The sequence below is a fragment of the Ornithodoros turicata genome, chromosome 1, assembly GCF_037126465.1.
Source record: "Ornithodoros turicata isolate Travis chromosome 1, ASM3712646v1, whole genome shotgun sequence".
NCBI lineage: Eukaryota > Metazoa > Arthropoda > Arachnida > Ixodida > Argasidae > Ornithodoros > Ornithodoros turicata.
Window position 1 is genome coordinate 118,908,272 of NC_088201.1, and position 25,079 is coordinate 118,933,350.

General features: G+C 46.1%; 1 protein-coding gene across 1 annotated transcript in view; it reads left to right on the forward strand.

Annotated features, from left to right (window-relative positions):
- LOC135368363 (A disintegrin and metalloproteinase with thrombospondin motifs like) overlaps window positions 1-25,079 on the forward strand; it is a 148,334-nt gene that overhangs the window by 89,879 nt on the left and 33,376 nt on the right. The window contains exons 7-8 of the mRNA XM_064601574.1: window positions 2,481-2,648; window positions 20,568-20,712. Of these exons, the coding sequence (XP_064457644.1) occupies window positions 2,481-2,648; window positions 20,568-20,712 (313 nt within the window). The remainder of the gene's footprint in view (window positions 1-2,480; window positions 2,649-20,567; window positions 20,713-25,079) is intronic.

A 25,079-nucleotide genomic window follows, 5' to 3' on the forward strand; every position in this document is an offset into this window, starting at 1 on the left:
TTACCCAATACAATCAAAAAAGGAGTGCTCAAGCATAAATTAAAAAAAAAACGGACAAAAATATAAAATAAAAAGAGATATAGGGCACAAATACTGATCGTCGGATTTTAAAAGAATCCGTCCATGTGCAGCGTTTGATGTGCACTAAAATACAGTTCGCTAGACCTTTCACTGCGGTCTGGTTGCATGAGTGTCCGCAAAGGGGTCCCTGACAGGAGGTTGTGCGTAGCCTTATTTCCGAAGAGACAAAAAATAATAGCGTTTCACTGCTCAAGCTTCACTTACGATGCATGCATCAAACCAAAGCAGTAAGAAACACGGACACTACCTTGATAGCGATTTAATGCACCAAGGAATTTCTCACTTCATTGTTGGTTATGTGCGAAATCAAGTTAAAATTAGATACCTCACCCTTTGTTCTGACTGAGATGCGAAGGGGACTCCCGAATCTGCTGAAGTGCGGAAGACAAGCAATAAGTTGTATCTGTTCTGTCTTGGAAAGGAAATGCTGCTGCATCATATGTCTTTCTAAGTGGTTTCGCTGGTTTTAGTGACCTAGGGGCCTTCTATATATCTCTCTTTTTTTGCTTTTTAAACTGTGACACTCATTGTTTGTGATGAGAAATATGCTGAACAAAATAGAGATGAGAAATCACGAATGGTAGCTGGTGACCGAGGTTGAAAATGTGTAAAAAACATACGCTGACTAGGTGCTGCAAATGTGCCCTCACTTCCCAAAATAAATAATTCACTAAGGTATCTGCTTGCTCCCAGGATTGTACTAGCCGCATCATTTGATAGCTCCCATTGGAGGTCCGGAGGATATCATGGGGAGTCTCACTTTGTCACATTTCTAACAAATTGAGGACCTGGTAGGGATGTTATCCCTGTCCGCTGATTACTTTCCTCGGACGTACACAGGAGGTCATTGTGTTCTTGGGGATTGCAATGTGCAGTGTGAAGTTTACCCCACAATTTATGCTAATGTACATTAGTGTTGTCGAGCTATGACATACGACATTAGAGGACGATATGCAACATCAGTTATTGGTCATACGATGTATAATAAATGAAATTACAGTGACGTAAGAGTTCTTACTATATTTGATTGTGTTGCCCTGCTGCGTTTTTTAGCTGCTTGTAATTCACAACAGAAAAAGTTCTCAGTGACAAGTCAAGATTGCGCCTTCAACATCATGTTATTTAAATATGTAAGACTGTTGAGACGAGTTGTTAAAAAGAATGCGTCATTGGAGCACATAAAAGCGTACTGCAAACGAAAGCTTTGTTACGCAAAGCTGTCAGAGCTTCTTCCGTCATGCACTGGTCTCGTACTATTTCCCAAAAGCAGTTTCTAAATCTGTGCAGTGCACCAAAATCGTGTTTTGTGATGACATGAACTTGGGATGTCCAGTGGATATTGAAAGGACGTTACAATGTCTGGGATGTTAGCGACTTAATTTGGACCAAGCCACGGATAGCCCGCAGACATCCGGTGGACGTTGAGATGTCTGAGACATCTGCAACTTATTTTGGGTATCACCAGGACATTTCTGGTTTGCTGGCTACATGGCAATGTTCATCAGCAGGGGCAGCTTGTGCTGTGTGAAGAGCTTGGGGCGGCCGAGTGTCAGATCAAGGGTGAACTAAATCTAGCGGCATCCTTGAGAGAGTAGAAGATGTGTGTGCCTCATAGATAGAGGATTTAACTACAGGAATAATCCTTCTCCAGCATTAACGACAGGCAAGAAACAGCTGTCCAGAGAGGAAATCATGATCTCCCAACAAACGTCACGAGTGCGGATACATGTCGAGCGATGCATTCCCAGGCTGAAATGCTCACAGTACATCCCATCATAGTCAAGAATGGCTCGCACATTTTCTAACAGGGGATCAGTGAATGGTGTTGGTAGGTTCCGCTTCGCAGTTTTTGTGCTTGCCCATATTACGAGCTTACCCAGCTTACCGGCAAGCATGTCCAACCAAACACTGCAAATGCTACTGGCAGATGATTCTGATATTATAAATCTCACTTCAAGATCGCACATCAGCTGACCTAGGCATAGGCGCATGAGCTCGAGCACAAATAATCCTGTGGCATCTAAACTGGAAAGTGATTTAACCCTCTTACCTGACAACAAAAAAATGTTAAGCAACCTGATGCCAGTAACGCTGTAAATAGTTTGTTTAGTTTTAGTAAATAACTTGAGTGCATCGCACGCTGTAGCCTTTGCGTACGTAAGAGATAGAGTGGTGGTTGTGCGTAATGCGCGAAGCTGTCTTTGTGTTTTGGACGTGCGCAGAACCACCAACGCTATCCCTTTATTATGCAGAGGTGATAACGTCCCTGTGTTTGGAAATGTGCTGTGTCGAATGTTGTTCCTGGTCAACACAATCACACCTGTTTTGTTAATTTAATTGTTAATTTAAAGGTTACAATTATAGGTATATCTGTAAGAAACGATTTTCTTTCGTCATAGCCTGGGATGTGTCCATGATGGCGAAGGCCCAGACTCACTCATGGCTGGCCATCCTGGTGCTTCGCTGTGTCTCTGGGATTATGGCTACATGATGAGCTACGTGCAGAAGGACAACAACCAGTACAAGTTCTCGCCCTGCTGCTCCCAGCAGATACAGTTTGTCTCCTTGTAAGAATTTCCAGTTATGCTCTACATTTTAGTAGTATTCACTGACCACCAGTATCAGGAAACAAACAAGAGGCTTGGACGCCATCAAATTAGCAATTAGAGGTACTGAGGGCCCCTGTAATTAAGATCATCCAATGAGTCATTACGCAAACTGGGGAGCATCTAACTCGTGTTCAGACCATCCTGCAGGTTTCCATATACTAGTGGTGATAGAAAAGAAAAAAAAGAGACAGAAATAGAGTGGAAAGAAACAATTGATTTGAAAATTTACGATGTCAGCTCAAAGGGATTGCTCCGAAATGGACGGCTGACCAGTACCTGCCATCTTGCTCGTAGTCTTCATAGCTTTTGCTAGCTCGTTGCTCTTGCTTGCTTGCCGGCAATGGCTTGTGGCAGAGATCAACAACAGGTGGCTACATAATTTTCAAAGCATCACACCAGGTGGTGCAGCCGCTCCCCTCTTGGCAATTTGCGACAGAAAACGACAAAACTACTAGCGACAGATAAAAATCTCAACAAGAAAGACACTGCTAACCAAATGGAACAAGAAAGACATTGGTAAACAAGTCCTAACATGCGAGAGCATGTACAAAACACTGCACTTTGGAGGAAAGGCGTAAGACGAGCGCACAGCTATGTGTCAGGATGCTTCGATCTAACCACAGTGTTCGGCCTCATAGCGGTTTGTGTGGAACACAGAAACAGCACTTGCAGCGGGAAAAATGCAGCAAGGCACTGCTTAACAATTCTAAACATGTGACAGCCATTACAAAATACTGCTCATTGGGAAAAGGGAAAGCACTTAAGCCTCCTCGCAGTGCAAAGCACGTAAACAGAAACACGTACAAACATCACTAGTCTTCGGGGAATACACCCCATCACACATCAGTACGGAACTAAACTACGACAAACATGCACACACACTGCTAAACCACACGTGATCACAATTGTCGTGTCACAACCTGTGTCACAACACGTGTCACAACCTTTGCATCGCGGTGACGGAGCACTCAGCTTCATCACCCCTCCCAACGAGACCAACCAGAGAAATGACACGCTGCACCATCGTCATTGGGCATCCGTCTCGCGGCTGCGTGTGCCTGATGCGCGCTCATAGCTCCCGTCCCAGCGCCGTAGTGCTTCTCCGTTTCAGTTTCACTCCTGTTTCTTTGCGCATGTTTATTTGAAATCACTCTATAAAGCCAGCACGCACTGCAGTCGCATCATCATTCTGACTAATACATGGAAAACGTTGTGTGTCGTCTCATTTTCCTGCATTCCTCTAAAGTGAGAAAAACGAAGAACTTTGTGAATTTATTCGAGGCATCATGGAGGGAGCCCTTGAAGTCCAGAACGTGAAATGGTTGCAAGCATCTTAAGAATGTGCCATGACAAGATAGAAACTCGACCGCATCTTAGTGGCGGACAGACTGGCAAAAAAGAAGTCCTGCTTTAGTCTGGATAATCTGTATTGGAACACGTTTTGGAGCTAGAGGATGGTGAGTAGATAAAAGAGATGCATTTTTTGTACAAGATCCAGTCTCTTCTGCTTCTTCATGAAATATATGTATACATGTGCGCGCGACTTGTCTTCCCCCAAACCTCTTTGTTTCAGACACCCTTTTCACTGGATCTTAAGTGGCCCCTCCTTGTGCGGTAAATCTAAGTTCGCAGCGAATGTATTGAAGAAACTAAATGACGTCGTGGACAAGCCTCTGTCGCAAATATTCTATATGCAGCAAGACGCTTCACTGAGCATGAATAACGAATTTGGGGACTCTGTAAAATTCACCCAGGATCTACAACGAAAGTGAGACACGTTGCGCGATGCGCTTGTCGTCATCCATGGTCACGTGACTGACGCCAATTCCTTGAAGGAAGTTACCGATCTCTTCATTCAGGGTTCTCACCATGCCAACGCGTCGCTTATTTTACTCGTTCAGAACATCTTTTTCAACGGCAACCACTTTTGAACTACCGTGTTTTCCTGTGTATAATGCGCACTTGTGGGTAACGCACAGGCCTAAAGACTAGCCAAATTTGAAAAATTTCTATGTCTAATGTGCACTGCAATGCTATGACAAGCTTCTGTACTGCCACCACTATGCACAATAAATCAAGGCGGTGTATAATATATGCATATGCTTTATTTGAAACATATTTAGTTTTGCGGTGCTTCTCCATGACACCAGCATTCTGAAATGTATTCAGGATTATTGACTGCTCAATAGCATCCTCAAGCAGGATAATTATTTTTGATGAAATCCAGCACCCTTTCACCAACTTTGTCAACTGACCCTAAGAAATTTATGAGAAACTCACAGCACACCCTGGAAGAGGCTAGAATTCGTATGACACCGACCCGAAAAGGAACTCTGAAAAAAAATATTTCCGTGTATAACGCACACTGTTAGATAATGCACTTCAGAGCACTTTTTTACTGTATAACGCGCGTGTTGTACCTCGGAAAATATGGTATATCCCATAACGTCAGTTACGTCGTCCTGTGGCTCACCGTTTGCAACGTCACCAGAAAGAACATTTTGGGCAACACCTGTTTGGTAGAAAAAGATTGAACTATTTTCTGGTTGCATATAAACACGTGATGTTGTCATCACATGCTTATTTACTCATGCATCTTGACAACTATACACACGAGGATTACAAGTTACATAGCAATATCATTCCGGTAGATCGTCAATGTATCTACGCTGCAAAATGAATCTCTGTCCTCACTTCACCTTATTCAAAGCGCTCTCTACTCTACCCCCTCCACGCTGTCGCAAGGTCTTGAGACATTACTCCTCGTCCGACGTGAAGCACCACTCCAAAATTTGTCTCAATATTGAATGGAAAGGTGTCATTGGGTCCTGATACCTTCGCGCGTTTGGAGAAGCACAAACGCTTTTTACGTCAGTATGTAATGTCATTAATCCTTAATGTTTGAAGTGTTATTTGTCTCAGCAGGTAGGGCAGGCCTTCTTTCGTCGGTAGTTCCTCCTCTGCTTTCCACTGTGTTGGACGTGTTCACTGTCAGTCCCTCCTAAGGCTATGAGAATCAAAGTGACCACCTCCATCAGAAACATTCTTTCCTCGAAGGAGAGTGACAAACGTCAAAGTGAAACTCATGGTGGAGGCACTGTATTGTATACAGAAGCAGTATAGATTCGATCCCTACAACATTAAAAAAAAGATGTTCGAAGTTACAAATGGCTGTGACTATTATGCGGAAAGGGTCCTCTCGGACTGAACAAGGTAATCGACTGGAATAACAGGGGATGTGTCTCCGTGTCAGGCAAGCTCATTACTCACTCCTGCGTTTGCGAACTCGTCGATTAGTTGTTGCAACGTAAGACGGGGAAGAGACCTTCCTGGTTCCCCAAAGTCTCAAAACTCATTGCACCTCATTCTCCTGCTGAAATCTTGTGAGGCTCAGCAGCAGCGACCCTCGATAGCGCCGATATGGTAAGGATATGATGGGATATGGTAGGGATATGATAAAAGCAAGGGTGGACTGAGTAGCGTCGAACGTTTACAGAAAAGGCACGTTACTTGAGAAAAAAAGAAGACCCTCACTGTCTAAAGCGTACATTCTCCACTGTCCAGTAAAAAGAAAGTTCAACAGGAGACGCAGCGTTGCCCTCAAGATAAACGACACCTGTAGTAGAAGTAGTCAATAGTAGAAGTATAGGAGGTTCAACTGGGGCTACTGCTACGTTCTCATGGCGATAAATTCGATCTCCCATTTTTTACGCACCCTCCCACTAAAGATGAAACGTCCTGCCAAAATGAGGAATGCAATCATACGACTTTTTCGGGGAGGTAATGTTTTTACATGAATCTTTTGTGCATGAGGAGGAGAACTCTAGAACAAGACCGTCAAGCAATACCTCGCATGAAAGAAAGTATCCATGTATTCCACCTTCTCTATTATAATTAAAGCTTCACAAGCTGAGCAAGTCATCACAAGTTTCCGTGACAGAATATTTTATTATTTTGGGGCAACAGGAAAAAAACACTCTTTTTCTGCGCTTCCCAAAATCGTGCGCGACTACAATACCACCAAACACAGAACTTTGGGCATTAGCCTTTCCGAATCACAAGCTATTAGCTGCAACAGACTTCCAGCACTACGAGAACAGAAATTGCAGTGTACATACCAACGCCTCATCAGGATCTCAAGACAGGCGAAGAGAAAGCCGAATGACGGTTGCAACGGCATCCGTCGGCACTTTGAAATGTTCCTGCGCTCTTCTTCCTTCAAAGCAATAACGGTGTGGGCGAATTGTCGAGTTAGGCGAGTCCTGCTTCATGCTTCGGTCTTCGGGGCCTTCTGCGGCGTTACCTGGTTGCTGCTAAAGATACTCCAACTCTCCGCAGCGGGGACCGCCTCAGCGACCATTTTTTTATTTCGTTTTACCGAGCGCCCCTGTTAAAGCAGGTCTATAAATGGTTCTGTAAAATTTTACGTCAACAGTTCATTTAAATATTTCCGTTTTTCAACTAAATTTCTGAGAGTGCACCAGATCTGAGATGCTTTTAACCTTTTACGAAGTTCATCCCTTTCGCCACTTTTGTCAGCTGGACCTAAGAGCTTTGGGCCAAAACCACAGCACACCCATTCGCACAAACTAGACGCCTCGCTGGAATTCGTGCATAACGTGTATGCTCTGAAAACACCAAAAGAGTTTCATGTTTCAGAGCTCTTTTTAAATCTGCTACGGTTCACGCCCATTGAAGGACAGGAAGAAACTATACGAATCTCTTTCCCTGTAACTCGTCAGTTTTGTTGCACGATCTACACGAATATCCCTTGATCTTTGCACGTACGCCTGTCGCAAGGGCTATTATGCTACACCCCAAGAACTTTTCGATGCAATAAACGAGCGCGTTGGTGAACGGGTGCGCCTCAGCTTTGACCAAGCTTAGGAGAAATGTAAAATTTCGCTTTCCGAGGACACCACCACCTTATGACTTTACGAGTACCTGGCCGTGCTTTACGGCTTCGTATGGTGTACCGTGTTCGCAGTGGAGGATGCCGCCAGCTCTCTCGAGGTACTCCTGGTACCCCCTTTTCACAACATAATCGTCTACACAGTTACCGTGGAACCCACTTACGTGGGGAGCGAAAAAAAGACATTCGTGATACTACCCTTTTATTACGAGAAAATGAAGCACCCCATCACCTACATGTTAGATAACATTCAGTATTTTAAGCTCTCACAATTCGAAATCCCCTCGGTGACCTCTGTTCTAACGGAAGACGAGAAAACATTTGTCATTGTGATGCAAAGGTAGAACCACTTAAACGTTGCACTTTAAAAATTCACCACAATTCCCGCCCCCCATATATCCTATGGATACGAGCCCACTTTACCAACGAGGTGACACTGTGTTGAGCAACATATCCAAGTTTATCGTACCGATCTGCAATAAATAAAACCGATCGCGAAGGAAACGTTGAACCGTTTGGCGCGGAATTTGGCAGAAGATGAAGGAATATCGGGAGCAGTATAAAAGACTGCCATAGCAACATGGAGACACATGCATGAGTCCATAATGGGCTCCAGGAAGAACAATGAAAGGGTACGACGCAAAAGACATCAAACAGCCCAGAACTACAGTGCCACCTGCAGTTACCTTTTTTCTTTTTCGTATGAGAGTCACATATCCGCCGTGCTCTAGCCATAACATCAACGAAAGACAAAAAGAGGCGCAACGTACGCTCTACTTGACGAGTGACAGGACGATCTTTGAACCCCCTTCTGTTCAATACGGTGTGGAAGATACTTCGTTCCAACACTTTTATGTGGTCAGCAGGGTAAATAATACCGCGATTTCTTTCTATTCAAAATTTAGAAGTGGCTCACCCGGACATCTACGGAAGCTTCATGTCATTGACTGCGCGCATCATTCACGATGACGGAGGCGACATGGTCGAGAAAGATGAAATTTTTCCAATAAACCATTCACTGAGCGACATGTTTAAGACGGTCACGATTTATGCGAACAACAAGCTCGTCAACTCCAACGAGTTGTATGCCTACAGGAGTATTTTGGGCGCCATGCCTCATTCCGCGCCTCTGGCTCAAGGGACTGTTTACATGGCTAGACTATTTGTAGAGGATGACATACATTTAAAATACGATTACGACGTCACGTCTCCCGAAACAGCGCTTGGAGGCTACGAAGGGTAAGAAGGATTTTAACTTGATTGGTCAGATCAATACCGACCTGTTCGAACAGTCGCGTCTGATATGCCGTCATTTCCGCGTTATTTTTATTTCAAATAATTTATTTATTTCAAGAAGAGCTTGATCCCCTACGACGAGAAGCGCTATCTCGTGGATATCGTACGCTCCTTCCCTTACCGAAGCTGCGAATACGGTCAACTTTGCTGTGTTTTGACGCGTATCATACTATGTGTTATGTTATGTGTCGTCCCGTCAGGACGGCTCGACGTAACAAGAGCGTACCGTGAGGCCGGTTGCGAGCCGGGGAAAAAGGAAGCTTTATTCTCCGTCGATAACACTTAAATAGCACTCTGACGGAAGCGGTACACGCCCCCATACTTCCACCTTGATACCATCAAGGTAAACAACATGATACGATAAGGCGCGTATCATACATCCCCCTTTCCTTCCAAAGCTAAGTGGAAATGCTGATACTGTTTATATTCACCATGTACTATTAAACAAATCAAAAAACATCTCTACTTTGTAGATGTGAAATACAATCAGAACCCAAATCTATCAGGCGGCTTAATACATCGTCCGCTCTTCGTGTGCCTGTGAGAGTCATCTGAACACATGACATCAAGGTTCTCAGTCACTGGCACGGTCGCTTGCTTCACTTGCTGTCCCTGTGCATGGTTCGTTGAATCAGGCAATCCCGTGGCTGAACTCAGGGTTTCTTGGCGAGAAACTGAAATATCACTTGTCACGGAGAGGGCATCGTCACTGTTAGAGGTGTCTTTCTTATACGGTACAAGATGGGTCCGCGTTCGGCGTACTTCTTTGCCACTCGTAGCTACCCAGAACGATCTAGGAGTTGTAGCTTTACTTTTAACGACTCCTTGGCGTTTAAGGTCTATTATCTATACCCTATCTCCAACTTCGACTCGTGGTAGGTGTCGAACACCATGTCGGGTGTTGTACCAGGTGGCTTGTTTGAACTTTAACAGCTCCTCCCGCTTCCTCAGGTCATCGTAGTTCGGCGTCTTGGGCAAAAGTACTTCAGAGAGATTGGGACAGTAGTACGCAACTTGCGGCCCATCAGAAGTTCCGAAGGGCTGTAACCGTTGGCCAGGGGAGATGTCCGGTATGCTGAGAGCAACTCATAGGGATCATCTGTTTTCTTCGAAGAATTCTTGATGATTTTCACTGCCGCCTCCGCGAGGCCGTTACTCTGGAGGTACCGCGGACTCGATGTAGTGTGACGAAATTTGTATGTGGCGGCAAAGTTCTTAAATGCTGATGACTGCGCACCAGAAAACTGGGGACCGTTGTCAGAGATTACCTCATCAGGAATACCGTGACGAGCGAAGATGGACTTACAGTGTTCGATCACTGTTTCCGATGAGTTGCTTCTTAACGGGGCGATTTCACGAAATCGTGAGTAATAGTCGGTCACAACCAACCACCAACGACCCTTGATGAAGAAAAGATCTATAGCGACCTTCTGCCACGGTCTTCGGGGGAATTTCGTCGTCAAACACGGTTCCTTCCTATTCAGTGCGTGCTCCTTACACGCAGGGCAACTGCTGACAAAAGTACCGATATCATGTCCTATGCCGGGCCACCAGACACTGTCCCTCGCCCTCGCTTTACATTTTACGATGCCTTGATGCCCCAAGTGGATCTGTTGTAAGATGTACTTCTGATATGATAGGGCTACGACAATTCTACCTTTATACATCAGCAAGAAGTTCTCGAAGGCGATGGCGTCCCTATATTCCCAGAAGTCTTTGAGTTCCGGATTTAGGTAACGCCGAGATGGCCATCCTTGAGTGCTGAACCTAACCAGCGTCTGGCAAGTTCTGTCCTTTGTTTGCTCCGTGGCGATGACCTTCAGACTCGTTGACGTCACAGGGAGGGTTTTCTCGAGCAGATTGACGTAGCCGTGAAGTGCTTGCTCCAGTGTCGAAGGGCCTGCATATCGGAGTGGATTGCGGGAAAGCGCATCTGCAGCGACCTGCTCCTTGCCAGGGACGTATGCGTCGGTGTACGAGTATCTCATCAGGCGCATCCTGACCCGTTGAAGCCGTAGCGTGAAGTCATCCAAGAACTTCGTACTTATATTCGCGACGAGGGGTTTGTGGTCGGTTTCAAGGCTCTCTCTCTCTCTAGGACTTCAAGGACTCTTTCCCTATGAGGTATTCTTGGAATTTCTAACATGCCCAGGTGATGGCCAAGCCTTCTTTTTCAATTTGAGCGTAGCGGCGCTCTGTTTCTGACAGGGTTCTCGAAGCGTAGGCGATCGCCACTGGCGACCCGTCGTCTTGTTTTTGGAGGAGGACCGCTCCCAGGCCATACGAGGATGCGTCCGCAGAGACCACTGTTTCTCTGTTAACGTCATCAACTCCCAGCACCGGAGCCGAAGACAGGATACTCTTCCATCGTGAAAAGGCTTCTTGCTGTGGCTTTTGCCATACAAACTCTTGTTTACTGCTTCGCATGAAAGTGAGCGGTGCTAGAAGGTCCGCCATGAGTGGAACAAAACGACCCAAGTATGTGGCCAAGCCCAAGCGTCGTCTCAGTTCGGTTTTCGAGCTTGGGGCGGCGATGTTCTTGATGGCTTCCAGTGCTCTTCCGTTTGGACATACGCCATCCTTGCTAATCGTGTTTCCCAGAAAGTCGATCGTGTCCACTCCGAAGATACACTTTTCGGGATTTAGAGTCATCCCTGTCTGTGTTAGACGGTCTAGTACTTCATGGAGATTTGCGTCGTGGGCTTGCTGCGTTGGACCGGAGACGAGCACATCATCCATGTGACATATTACTCCCGGGAGTCCCTCGAGGATTTCCGACATACGCCTCTGGAAATGTTCGGGCGCTGATGAAATTCCAAACGGGAGTCTATTGAAGCAGAAGTGGCCAAAGGGGGTTATGAAGGTCGTGAGTAGGCGACTGTTGTGGCTTAGCGGAACTTGCCAGAATCCGGCATTGGCATCCAGCTTTGAAAACACCGTTGCCCCCGACAATCGTCCCAGTGTGTGCTCCACCGAAGGAATGGGGTGCCATTCTGTTAAAACAAAGCGGTTCAGTTCCGTGAGATCGACGCAAACACGCACCTTGCCGTTTTTCTTGGGTACTATGACCATTGGCGCGCACCAAACGGTCGGCTCTTGGACTCTTGATATTACCCCTAGACGTTCCATGTCTTTCAACTCCTGGCGTGTTGAGTCATATAAAGGCAGTGGAACCCTTCTTGGCGACATTACCGCAAAAGGTATGGCTTCCGGTTTCAGACGGAGATGATAATCGCCATGCAGTATTCCAAGTCCCCGGAATAGATGTGGGTAGTCTCCTTTCGGATCCCTTGGGTTCGCTTCGACGCTGCCCAGCTAGCCAAGTAAACGAAGCTTTTCAATTGCCGGCTTGCCTAGCAGGTTTTTCTTCAGATTCCGGATGACGAAGACGTTCTGGTCGGACGCCCTATCCTGACAGACAATGTTCAATGTTGTCACCCCGACTACTTCCAGATGCTTTCCATCGGGCCCACATAGCGTGCGATGAGGCGGGCGCAAAGTCAGTTCTGGAAAGTGTCTCTTGAGACATGTTTCTGATATGACGGATTCATGTGCTCCCGTATCTATCCGAAATGGTACGGGAACCCCGTTAACAGAAACGTTACGGCCCCATTTCGATGATGGTGTAGATGATGATGCAATTCCGAGGAACCTCTGCACTGCGACTGATGGTCTTCCTGAACGACAAACAGCAGCAAAGTGACCTCGTTTGTGACACTTATTACACGCCGAGTTCTTTGCTGGGCAGTAGGTACTAGGGTGAGAAGTGCGTCCACACCATGCGCACGTTCGTTGCTTGCTGGAGTTCAACTTACGGCCATTGGCTGAAGAAGGCTGTTGAATGTGTTCTTTCGGCGCCCTTGAAGTCTTGGCAAGAGTCTTGTCGCGCTTGATAGCGATACCAGAAAGCTCAGCATTATCGGCGACTGGGTGCATTTCTGCTTGTTGAAGCTTTACGCTCTCGTATTGGCGTGCCGTTGTCAAAGCATTTTCCCATGTTAGCGTCGAATCTAACTGCAGCTTCTCCGAAAGTCGTTTATCACGGAGTCTAACCACAAAACGGTCACGTAACAGCTCTTCGCTCAGGCTACCGTACTCACATGTATCTGCCAGCTTGTAAAGTGATGTCGCAAAATCATCAACTGATTCTGCTTCTGCTTGCACTTTGCTGTTGAACACAGCACGTTCATATATGACATTCCTCCGAGGGAGAAAATACTTCTCGAACTTTTCTAGCACATGATCGAAGTTCGAAGCTTGTTCTGACGTGAGCTTAAATGTCTGAAAGACGTCTTTAGCTTGTCGCCCCATGATGTAGGCTAATGCGTCCACCTGCTGTCGTTCCGATTGCTGACTAAGGCCCGAAACTGTGTGGAAGCGTTGGAAACGTCTTCTCCAGGCTGTCCACTCATTCGGCGACGAAAAGTTGAAGGCCTCCGGCGGGTCCATCCGGAAAGAGGTTGTCAACGGTGCTGATGTTGTTGCAGATACCTCTGCGTTGGCCATGCTGGAGGCGCGTAGTTTCCGTGGACTGTGGGCGTGACTAAGTCTTTCCAACTGGCTCTGACACCATGTTATGTTATGTGTCGTCCCGTCAGGACGACTCGACGGAACAAGAGCGTACCGTGAGGCAAGTTGCGAGCCGGGGAAAAAAAGGAAGCTTTATTCTCACTCGATAACACTTAAATAGCACTTTGACGGAAGCGGTACACGCCCCCATACTTCCACCTTGATACCATCAAGGTAAACAACATGCTACGATAAGGCGCGTATCATACACTATGCTACTGCTTTCTTTGTGCAGCCTCGTCGACGGAAAACCCGGGAGAGAGCCCAAAGAACGTCGTTGGGCATCGAGTGACCGTGAAACAAAGAGCAAAGCCTTCGTGTGCGCGCATATAATCGAGAATGCAAATAAACTTTTCTGATCACGATATGCTCTCTCTCGTGGGGACAGAAGTGTGGTCGTGATGCCGGCACGATTGTGCAGTGGACGTATAAAAGGCGGTCTATTGCACTAGTGTCCTGTGGCGTGTAGCCAAGCGTAAAGTTGACGCGGCGATGAAACTTCCCCGCAGCTTTTCTAGCCCTTCTTACCTTCTCGTAATGTTCTGCTCGCGAGATCAGGCAAGTCAGGGAGAGTGAAACCATTTATCGACGACCTCAGGAGAAGTATTCCTATGTTTAGATGCAATAAATATCTTTCTATGAGTCAGCAACACAGAGTCCTGTCAAAGTTATTTGCACTGTTTAAGGTGCTGCATTTCGATAACTAAACACCATTTCAACAAATCAGTGACAAAAATCACAATGTATACTGCTTGCAGGTGGTGTTGTTTCTGCTTCTGCAGTGCGTACTTAATATGAGCAACGGCACGAGCAAGGAGGTCCCTGATGTCGGCAGACGCGCGGCATGTTCGTCGACTTCAAAAAAATTCGCTCAAAATTCCCAAAAGCCTATCCAGGAGGCTTAAGGAGACGTTCTTGTAACATGCATAGAACCGACGCACCATCTCCTGCAGCGCCCTGCTCTTGAGAGCAGGCTCCTGCTCCTATATTGTCAAAGGCCACTTTGTCTATGACGTTGCGAAACGTGGTGATATCAAGCTCATTCCGGGGGCTCTCCTTGATGAAACAGTCATTCTCCACTTCTTCACGAGAAGCGGAGGCCAAGTTTGCAACGCGTGGTAGCGGAACATTTCCACGTGTTGGTCAGAAAAATGTCATGACGCAGTGCGCGCTCGATTTATGGAGCGATTTCAATAATCACGCGCAAAGAAACGAGAGTGAAACCGAATCAGACAAGCAGCGCGGCGCCGCGAATGGTGGTAGGAGCGCGCATCGAGCCCGCGCACGTGCGAGACGGATACCCGATGAGTTCCTTTGCGGGATCAAGTCAGGCGCTTCATGCGTTTCACGTCATCGGACATCAGAAAACGTCATAAATTTAACGTCACGGTGACACCCGGTGGCTAGTGCTTACTGACTGGTTCCCATGAGGATGAATTCGTTTTCTGAGCGATGATTGGCCGTTTTCAAATTTGTTCGCGAGCGATCAAACGGCGACAGCCAGTGTTGCCGCATCTACAAATTTATATGGAGATCTACAGATCTACACATTATTTCTGAAATCTACAGATTTTTTACTCTGTGGTGAAACAAGTCTGAGCATGGGCTGCACATAATACTCGAACATACACAGCGATCGCTACCATGCTCAAGCTTGTTACTTGTTTCATCATTGATTTCACGCACCACCATCCTGCGCTATGTTGTCAGATTTTTCGATAATCGTTAAAAAAAAGTTGTGACGAGAAGCCCCATTCATGATGCGCCACCCTCGGGTGAAAAAATAACGAATTTTTAATTTCATGTTTGCTTCATGGTGTGTGTGTTAACACACATGCATAAATGGGATGATGATGTGGTGGGTCATCCCCCGCCGTTATGGAGGTATACTGCTCCATTGCGCTTGTGGAAGGGATAAGAAGGTGATGATGATGGAAAGGTGTATTACAGTTCTTTCATTAGGCCAGTGCTGGAGAGTCACTCAGCAACAACTCGTAGGCCTTGCACCAGATGTGAGGGGTCCGACCATGGCCCGAGAATTTTGACTAAGTCGAACTGGCATTGATCGACGCGTTGCAGAGCAGTTTCCATGAGGGCGCGCTCGCGATCGTAGTGTCCGCAGACCAGGAAGACGTGATGGAGGTCACTGCGCACACCACACATGGAGCAGAGGCCGACACCGAGGAGGTGTTTGAAAGCAGGTGTAAAACCCACATTAAGTCTCACGCGATGGAAGACTGTAGTAAAGGAACGTGGCATTCGGCGGGGGAGAGTAAGAGACAATGTGGGGTCGACGGAGTGAAGCAGAGAGTGGGAGCTGATGTCACGTAACCATTGAGAGTGCATCTTTGGACCAGTGAGTCTTGAGACGTTCTTGTTAAAAATGACTGTCAGTATATAATCTTTGATATTTTGTATCACTCGTAGCACGGAAGTTGTTCGCACTGAATTACACGATGTAGCTGCTAATCATCATGGTTAGATCGCTTATGTATTGATTTGTCTGATCATGATGCTTGATATTTTCTTATTCTTGCTGCCTCCACTGGAAGCAGATAGATATCACGCAGTCGCCGGCGTATTGGCACCGACGAACAGGTGGTGGTGCTATGCTATTTTAGGGCGGTTTGCCTGACGGCTTGTTGCTCGGTTCTTCCCAGAGAGTAGAGCCGTGACCAGGATTTGAACCCAGTAGAGCCAATCCATTCTGCGTGGCTCCCCAATAACTTTTGCCATCACATATCTCCGTTGTTTCGATGCAAAAAGGGAAATAGAAAATGTCAGGCGATGACAAAGTCCTGGCCTAATAACGATGTTATAAAATCAAATTATATTTTTTACTGCAAGCTGCAGGTATTTAAGTAAATCTCCATACCTTTCAACAAGTGACCTTCATACTTTTCCTCCGACGGGAGTGGCACTCAGCCATAGGCCAGAGGCGACAGCGCGGCTGCTGTGTTTGCTGGAACCCGCGTCCGCGGAGTCGCCGGCGTCATCTCGGATGGCGCATGCTATATATAGCGGTTGCGTTGCTCTATGAGTTCCGATTTTTGCTGTTTAAAAACCCTGGCTGGATCATGTCAGTGTTCCAGAACAGTCATAGCTGCCAGAGAAGATGTCAGCGCAACACTTTTGCTCTGCTTCTTGGTGTAGAAGCGATTCGAGAGTCCGAACGCGTCGTACGCGGTACCCAGTCAACGACTGTTGACAGGTAAGTCACTTGTTATTGCTGGCTGCCTTACAACACCGCATTCACTTCGTCTTTCGTGAATAAGTAGCTCAACAGTGACTGTAAATTGCGACCAGAATACGCTATGACCGAGACAGGCAGCATATAGCTTTGGAGTTAGGATAGTAGACCATATGTCTTCTCGTGAAACAATATCATTTTCACGTTATGATTAAATACCCGCTCGCGTCGTACTGACTAAAGACATAACACTACTGTAAGTCTGTCATTCTTGGTGATCTCGCTGGACAAGTTTCATCGGACGTTGACTTAGTAGCTGTTCTGTACGTAGCTCCAAGGCCAAGTTTCTCTGGATATTCGGCCTGAATATATAATCGTGAAGTGGCGCAAAAAATATATTTTTTGTACTGAGGTCGTTCATCCCACCCCATAACTGCGATCTTCTCGCAACCCTACCATAATGGTTTTTATTTTTCACATGAATAGCTATATATCGTGTATTAATTTTCACGTTGCAGCCACTAGGCTCCAGTCCTCCGTAGGAGTTCTTGCCGGAGGCAGTCCTACATCGCCAGGCTCCTTGAAGCAAATTCCGGAGCAATATTAATGCCATGTTTTCGTTACCGCAGACATGCTGTGTACGTCTTGCTTGTATAAACGTATACCGCACAATAAAATACTTAATGTGACACAAAAAGCGAAGACTCGGTCGTTTTTCTGTAACTCCCACTGCATTGCGACAAACACGAACCGAAACACAAACGTAACAGCGAAAGGGAGAAACAAGGAACAACAAACGAAGACGGGAAGCAGAGCAGAGAGGAGGAAAGTAGTGAGAGAGAAACGCGCGCCAAGTCATTCTACGTCATTGGCGATATAATCAAAAAAGAAAAAAAAATAATAGGGTGGCTACTCCTCAGTCATTTGTCCAGCTCCGGAGGTCACGAGTTTTCCGCTACAATAGGTTTCTATTGCAGCTTCGCACCCCTGGCGGCGCCGCGTGTCACTTCACTGTACCGTATGCACTCGTCGGGAATGGTCATGCGGTCGGAGACTCCGTCGCTGCGGTGGGATATCTGTGGGACACGTGAGTGTCGCCGCAACGACTGTGTTCGCGAGTGGCTAGGCAGTGTGTGTGTATGTTTGCTGTAGTTGAGTTCCGAAGCGATTTGCGATAAGGCCTGTATGCGCTGTCGCATGTTTAGAGTTGTTTAACAGTGTCCTTTTGCATTTTGACCCGCCACTATTCTTTTTTCTGTGTTCCACGAAAACCGCCATGAGCCGGAACACTGCGGTTCGGTCTAAGCGCCCCGATGCCTAGCTCTGCGCCCATCTTCCCGATGAGCAGTGTTTTGTATGTGCTGTCGCATGTTTAGACTTATTTGGCAGTGCCTTTCCAGGGCATCGTTGATTCCAAATAAACTGATTCTGTCCACTCTATTTCTATCTATTATTTCTTTTTATGACCACGCATATCCGGAAATATGCACGAGTTAGATGCTCCCCAATTATGGAATGACTGACTGGATGACCCTAAGTACTGTGGGGTTCCTAATTACCTCTAACTGCTAATGTGATGGCGTCCAGGGCTTTTTATTTGTTTACTGGCACTGGTGGCCAGTGAATACCATCGTATTGTCGTTTGGCGCACATCCCTTCCGTCTGGCGCGTTAAGCAAACAATATGTAACAGTGAAGACAGGAACTACATGCAGGCAATCCTCGATTTACGAACCCCAATTTACGTATTCGCTGGGTTTATGATCAGTTTCTCCTGGGAAAAGACACCTCCTATCCTTCTTCGCCTCGGTTTATTAACCGTCCATTCTGAAACTGTGGTTGCATGTTTCAGGGACGAAAGATGAAGACCATGCTCTTTCGTTCCTCGACGCGTGAACGTGTCAGGTCGTGAAGGTCAATGACGGGTCAACACTATACACGTAGACCATCCCCTGTCCCACTGCCAAAGGCCGACAAAAGAAAAGGTCACCAAGTGATCCATCCACCTGAGTATAATCAACCTTGTGTAGGGTCGAAGCTTGAAATGCACGCATACCGAGGGCTCAATCCTTGGAGCACATGAATGAGGAACCAAATTAGTAACGTCTTTCCCAAGGAAGATTAATAAAGGAAAAACGATGGTGGCACTGCACTGTTACAATATTTTCAAAAATATATCGAATCCCACGTTAAATGCATTTCCCATCTATTTAACGCTTTCACGCGCATCACGCCGATTACAGAATCGTTCCATTCATGAACGATATACTGAAAACAGTTCACTGTAAACATTGAGTTTTGGGGAACCGACGCGGTACATACGGTGGATCGGTCGGCCGAGCGGCAATGAAGCGGTACAAGCCTTGCATAAAGAGATTTCGGGAACCGGAGTTGAACAACAGCTACGATACATGTGGCGCCATCTCTCATCAAGGGTATACTCAAAACAGTCTTTCGATGCACTGTAAAGTCTATTTTACCCTAACGCTGTAATAAATCGTGGGTTGTCTGCAGGCTGCAAAGTGAAATGAATGCCCTACTCGCATCGATAATTCGTTTATTGCGTGATGAGACGTTTCCATGACTTCAAGTAAAAGTGATATATTCTGCTGCTGTGATGTTATTGGATGGAGTGGTCTGTCAAAGTGACAACCATTGAAGGTTGGACGGGGTACTAGCTTGACACGACTAGGAGTCACAACAGGGGAATAATCGTAACTCGGTTAACACCCGTGAGTGGTGAAAGATATTAACGTAAATGAACTTGGGGCCCAGCGGACTCCGGGCATTGCGGAGATAATAGAGGGAAACCAAGATGGAAAGAGAAAGACTAGAAAGAGAAAGACTAGAAAGAGTCAAGCTTTGCGGGTGAAACGGTGCCTGAGAAATATATTGGAGCGGTTAGAAAGGTGTGAGGTGAGTGATGTTAAAGATGTCCGCGTGGGGTAGCAGCCTGTCTAGTGCAAGGTCCCTCGCGTCTGCCGCAAAATGTCTTCGCGAGGATCTGTCTCGCTTTCTGCCCCCTTGATGCATGTATCGACGCCGCTGATTCACGTACCCGCACTGTCTCTTGGGACTCACTCATGACAGCTGTCTGTAGTTCGATCTTCGCGAAATGTACCAAACCAATTTGGAATACAGAGTCCGCATTTGCAGTAGAACCTGGAACCCTTATGCTAAGCTCTGAATGTGACCGCTATACTGTAACTAGGCCGAGTCTAGTACCCGTAGTCTGGCGTGCAGGATGCGAGCTAAGAGAATGAGACGCAGAAATGTGGTTAACGTGACGGTTTTTTGCCGCGTTCTCTGGCGACTCCTCTTGATGGAAGCGATATTATGTTCATCTCTCAGATATGGGTATCTGATGGGAAAGTAAGGGATGCCCAGCAGATGGCAAGACCGGGTAATGCAAGACTAGGAGAGTAACACTAGGTGGGATGAGTGTCACGTAGCTTAACATCAATCGTGAAATGGACTGACTGCTGAGCTAGAAACCCACGTGCTCTCGGCAGCCATACAATGTTTGTTGAGCCGTGACTGGTAGCAGGAACGTATGGTAGGTAGGCTCACGAATGGAACTCTGTAAAAACCGTCGTCTCGTAGCTGTGTTACCTCGTCCCCGCCATGCCCTGTTGTCGCCGACTTTCTCCTCCTCCATCCACCCATGTCACAAACAACAGCGGTACCGCACACATGTTTTTCTTGATTTGCGGAATGAAAAGAAGGAAATGTTCTTGAACGATTTTTTATGGTTCTTCCGAGTAGTTAATGGAACCAGGATATTAAAATAGCTTTATTGTCCAGCATTGGATGCAGACATGCAGTTTACGGGAAAATGTCAAAATATGTTGTCGCTTTCATCACGGCTTCTATTACTCCTTACTTATAAACGGGACACGTTCTGTTTGCAGGCAGCATACCCATGGTTGTCTCTACAAGAATGACAGCGGCAAAACAGCAGCAACATCTCCGTACTTGCCAGGAACAAACACGACACTGGACCAACTGTGTCATAAGAGTTTTGGCCAGGACGGGTTGCGATATAAATTCGACACGGTGAGCAGTTTGTGGGAAATTATTTGTAGTAGCATAAGACCCGAAACGTTTGCTCGTGATCACACCACCACACATACACTTTCGGTGTCGTGTGCTTAACACAGGCGAAAGTGATGAGGTGACTTATAGGCGTGACACACACAGCACGCTCAACCTTATCCTGAAGCAACATGGAAGGTGTGCTAGAGAAGCCATATGCTGATAATGCAAGCAAGAGATGGTTTGCGATTATTTGGCGGACGGACCCCTTGAGAAAATACAGCAGTCGCAATCGTTCGTAAATTGTTTTGGTGTGCCACATTTATTAATATTATCGTGGCCACCCGAAGACCACGCACCTCCGAATTAATTGCTGAAGACTGCAATTGCTTGAAGCATATCAGTCAATATACAAATGTGCTCTACATTGTACAATACATATATAGGTCTCCGCGCACATCGGACGTGGTGGCAACAGTGCTGAAATTGTTTAGCATAATAGGTAAACCAAGGCAGGAACGACATATCCAATACAGGTCAGCAAAGCTGAAATGCAAATTCGGATATACTTAGAGATACACAATTTTCAGACATTTTGAACTGCAAAAAACTTGCATGGTTTTTGGCAGAAATTGCAAAAAACTCGTCTTAGAGAACAGATCAGACGGTAATATACATTATAAATATAGATAAGCAGCAGCAAAGCGGTGCTCACATGCTATAAAACAAGACAAGCAGACAAGTTCAACCTCTCCGTATGATATTTTTAGTCCGTCCAACTCCAACTCCAAGACAAGCAGTGGACGAGGAAACCTTAGTGGCACTTCACTGCAACACTACCCATTTCATGCCGGTTGAATGCTAACAATAAGTGATTGTAACAGTGGTATCTGCTCAATAACCACAATACGTAAGAGTTCGTGTGGGAGCAGCGCTTAATGTAAGTTCGATCAGCTCCTTTTGAAGAGCTGACAATCTGATGGAAAACTTTGTACGAGAGCACGAGACTGATCTTCGTGACTCAGTCCTTATTATTGATTACGTTCCCCACTCTTAACGCTGTGAACTGGTACAGAACAAGTGGTAAAAAAAGCGGTTCTGGTACGTACGAGCAGAAGCGGTTGTAGGCTTCCCGTATGGTCTTTTAGAAGAATGACACGCCAGGAACTAACGGAGTCTGAGGGCATCTCCGATTCCTGTAGAGAATGGAGTGTACCTGATATTTAACTATGAATTTGTGAGTCACTGTGGATTGACACCCTACTCTTGATGTGATTGACGTGGACTCGACGAAGTTTCCTTCTTTCCGACTCTACCTGCTATATCACGTTGCCCACACGATCAACAACAGCGCCTTTAATTCAACGGCTGTTTCATTGTGGGATCATTTACACTTTTGTGAAATCTCGACATCTCGAGTTGAGCTCTCTGGTGTAGTATTTCAAAAAGCGTCACCATATAAATGCGTCGGAACGGTCGAACCGAATGTAACTTCGTTGTGAATAGCCTTTGTTGAACAACTGAGAGGATGACTTGCCAGTTGAAATGTAAGGAGAGCAGATATAACACATTAAACGACGTATGTGCACAGGGAAGGATAACGGACGTATTTTGGTTACCGTTTCCATTTTCGTTACTGCTGTATTTTCGTTTCCGTTATCCGTTTCTGATACCGGCCTTCCAATTGCGTTTCCGTTTCGTTTCCGTTACTGTTTCCGGTAATGGAACGGTTGTTACAGAGCTGCAGGGGGACGGCCCGTCTCTATCAGCACCCTGTTTTGCCCAAGTCCTGCTTCGGTGTCACGCGTACACACAACAAAAGTAATTTTACGTCGTTGGGATGCACACATCTTGCAATTTTTGCATTGTGGTGAGGCCTGTTTACCATGGACTTTAGCTGCCTCTTCTGCAATGAAAGTGGCGTTACAGGTAACATGGACATAACTTCAAAAGAAATTACATTCACATCATTCAAGTTAGCGTGATGGTTACTGGAGATACCACGAGCGAAGTCGTCGTTTGGCCCTTCTGTAAGTTTCGATAACCCATCAGCATTTCCGACTTTCTGCGTTGGCTTCTGAGTATCATAGATGTGACCTATCATGATCAACGCCAAGCATTGCAACCGATTCGCTGGGGTCACAGGTGCTCATTTCGTTGGCCCAAAAATGGTGGTAAAAGGTTTACATCAGTATATTACGTCAATTTCGGTCCCCAGAGACACTGATTAAATTTATTCCTGGTACAAATGATGGGACGTGTCTCCATTTCTACCTGAGCATTGTTTCTCTCCGCTAGTGATAACGTATGTTTTCGACGCGTGAACTATCGGTTTTGCCTTTCTCGTCAATCGTGTGATAGATCACTGCCCCAACTCCGTCTGAAGATGCATCCGGTGGCAATTAGGTGTGTTTCCTTGGACGAAAATGAGTTAGACCGTCGACGGCTTTCAACCTGTGCTTAAGATAATCAAAAGCGTCAAGGCATCCTTCCCAACATGTGTAGCTTTTACGATTTAGCAATTTGTTCAATGGTGCACAAGCCTCCGCCGAGCCCGGCATAAACCTGCTATAATACGGAACGGTCTCAATTTTGAAATGTTTAGGGAACACCGAAATCTTCAAAACTGCGGAAATCTTCTTTTGAAACAGTAAAATCCCCATGCTAACGGAATTTGCCCAAGATATTCAACTTCATCACGCATGCGTTTTTCCTTTCTTCAAGACCAATTCATACTCCTTCCTCTTTTGGAAAATAATCTGTATACTCGTATTTCTCACGTGTTGACTGTTCACACTTGACTACAGTTACGAACAATAATGACATCAAGATAACAACCAATATGTGCTAACCCTGCTGTTACTCGCTCATTGGTACGTCGAAAAGTCGTAGGCGAATACATCATACAAAAAGACATACGATAATGCGATATAGTCCTTTGTGTGCACAGCCATCTCTCGCTTATTCAGGGTTCACATATCCGGAAAACTCGTTATCCCGACTACATTACTGAGAACGAACCTGCTGCCGTGGGATTTTGTCTCGCTTATCCAGAATGTGTTATCCGTATCCGGAGAGCAAGTACGTGTCCAACCTTCTAGGACCTAGGTCATTCTGATTCACTTATCCGGAAAAGTGTCAGCGTCCTCTGCTTCTGGCATGTGCTTTATGCACATTCTTCCGGGAAAGAGTCACATCTCATCGGGGGATTCTGCCCAGTTTGACTCCTCTTTCTTCAGCGGTCACTCCCTTTGGTGCGTGCGGATACATGGGAGAGATGCACGGTAGCAAGAGATGCTAAGTAGAAAAGGTGTCCTGTACCCACCGGGCGCAAGAAATGTACATGTGAACGTCAATGCCCAGGCCGTCCGAAAGCATCGCCTGTCTTTTCCCCTATGCCAAAGACAAGTGCAAAAAGACAAAAACATGTGCGCGGGATTAACTTTATGAGGAGTTACCTTTTTTTGAATAGCAAGGTGACGCAGCCTGCGCCGCGACTCTAACCAAAATTGGGTCACGCGCGTGCGTACTAATTTCAAGCAGCTCACTTCGCATCAAAGTTTGCTTGGTCCGTTTATCCAGAAATTCGTTAGCCGGTCGAAGAGTGACAACTCCCGAAGTGTCCGGATAATTGACAAATGGCTGTATTGATAACCAATCTCTTTTTAGAACCGTCATCCACTTCCAGCTGTAGATAGGATTGATGCGATGTAGATACGATAAAGGTTTAGCTTCGAAAATTCCTGAGCACCATTGTGTTTCACAAGAAGCTCCTCTGGTCTCGGAAGCGGGTACTAGGTAGTATCCAACTAGGGATTTAGTGATACAGTAAAATCTCAACAAAAGCGGTACTGTAAAGGTAAATGTAAACTGGTAGTGAAAGATCGCAGGAATACCAAACCAGACCTATCGGCACGGCTACCATCATGAGACGCGACTGATTCCGGGTGTTGGTAGCAGGGGCACGATCGTAAATAAAAATATTTACAACGTGCGCATAGTTTTGTGTGTACTAATGGTTCATTCATAATTCTAGTACAGGAAAAACTATATGTTGTCCCACTCGTACACATATACGAAGTCATCTACCACCCGGGTAGGTTTCCGTATCCTGCTCCCCTGCGCATGTGTCATGGTAGGCTCGTATATCCCTGCATCCCTGTATCCATGCTTTGTGTCCGTCCATTGTAGTACAGAGTTAGTATACTTTTGGGGTTAACAGGAAGTGAGCTTCACATGTCAGAGCTGTAGAGCAAGATGAACACGTGTGAACAGATGAATGCAATGTACGCCCTGTTGCACACCCCGAGAAGAAAAAAAAGCTTTCGTCATGGCATGATCGGCCCTGAGGGCTTGACCACTAGCAGCAGATTCAGCTGTGCACCAAC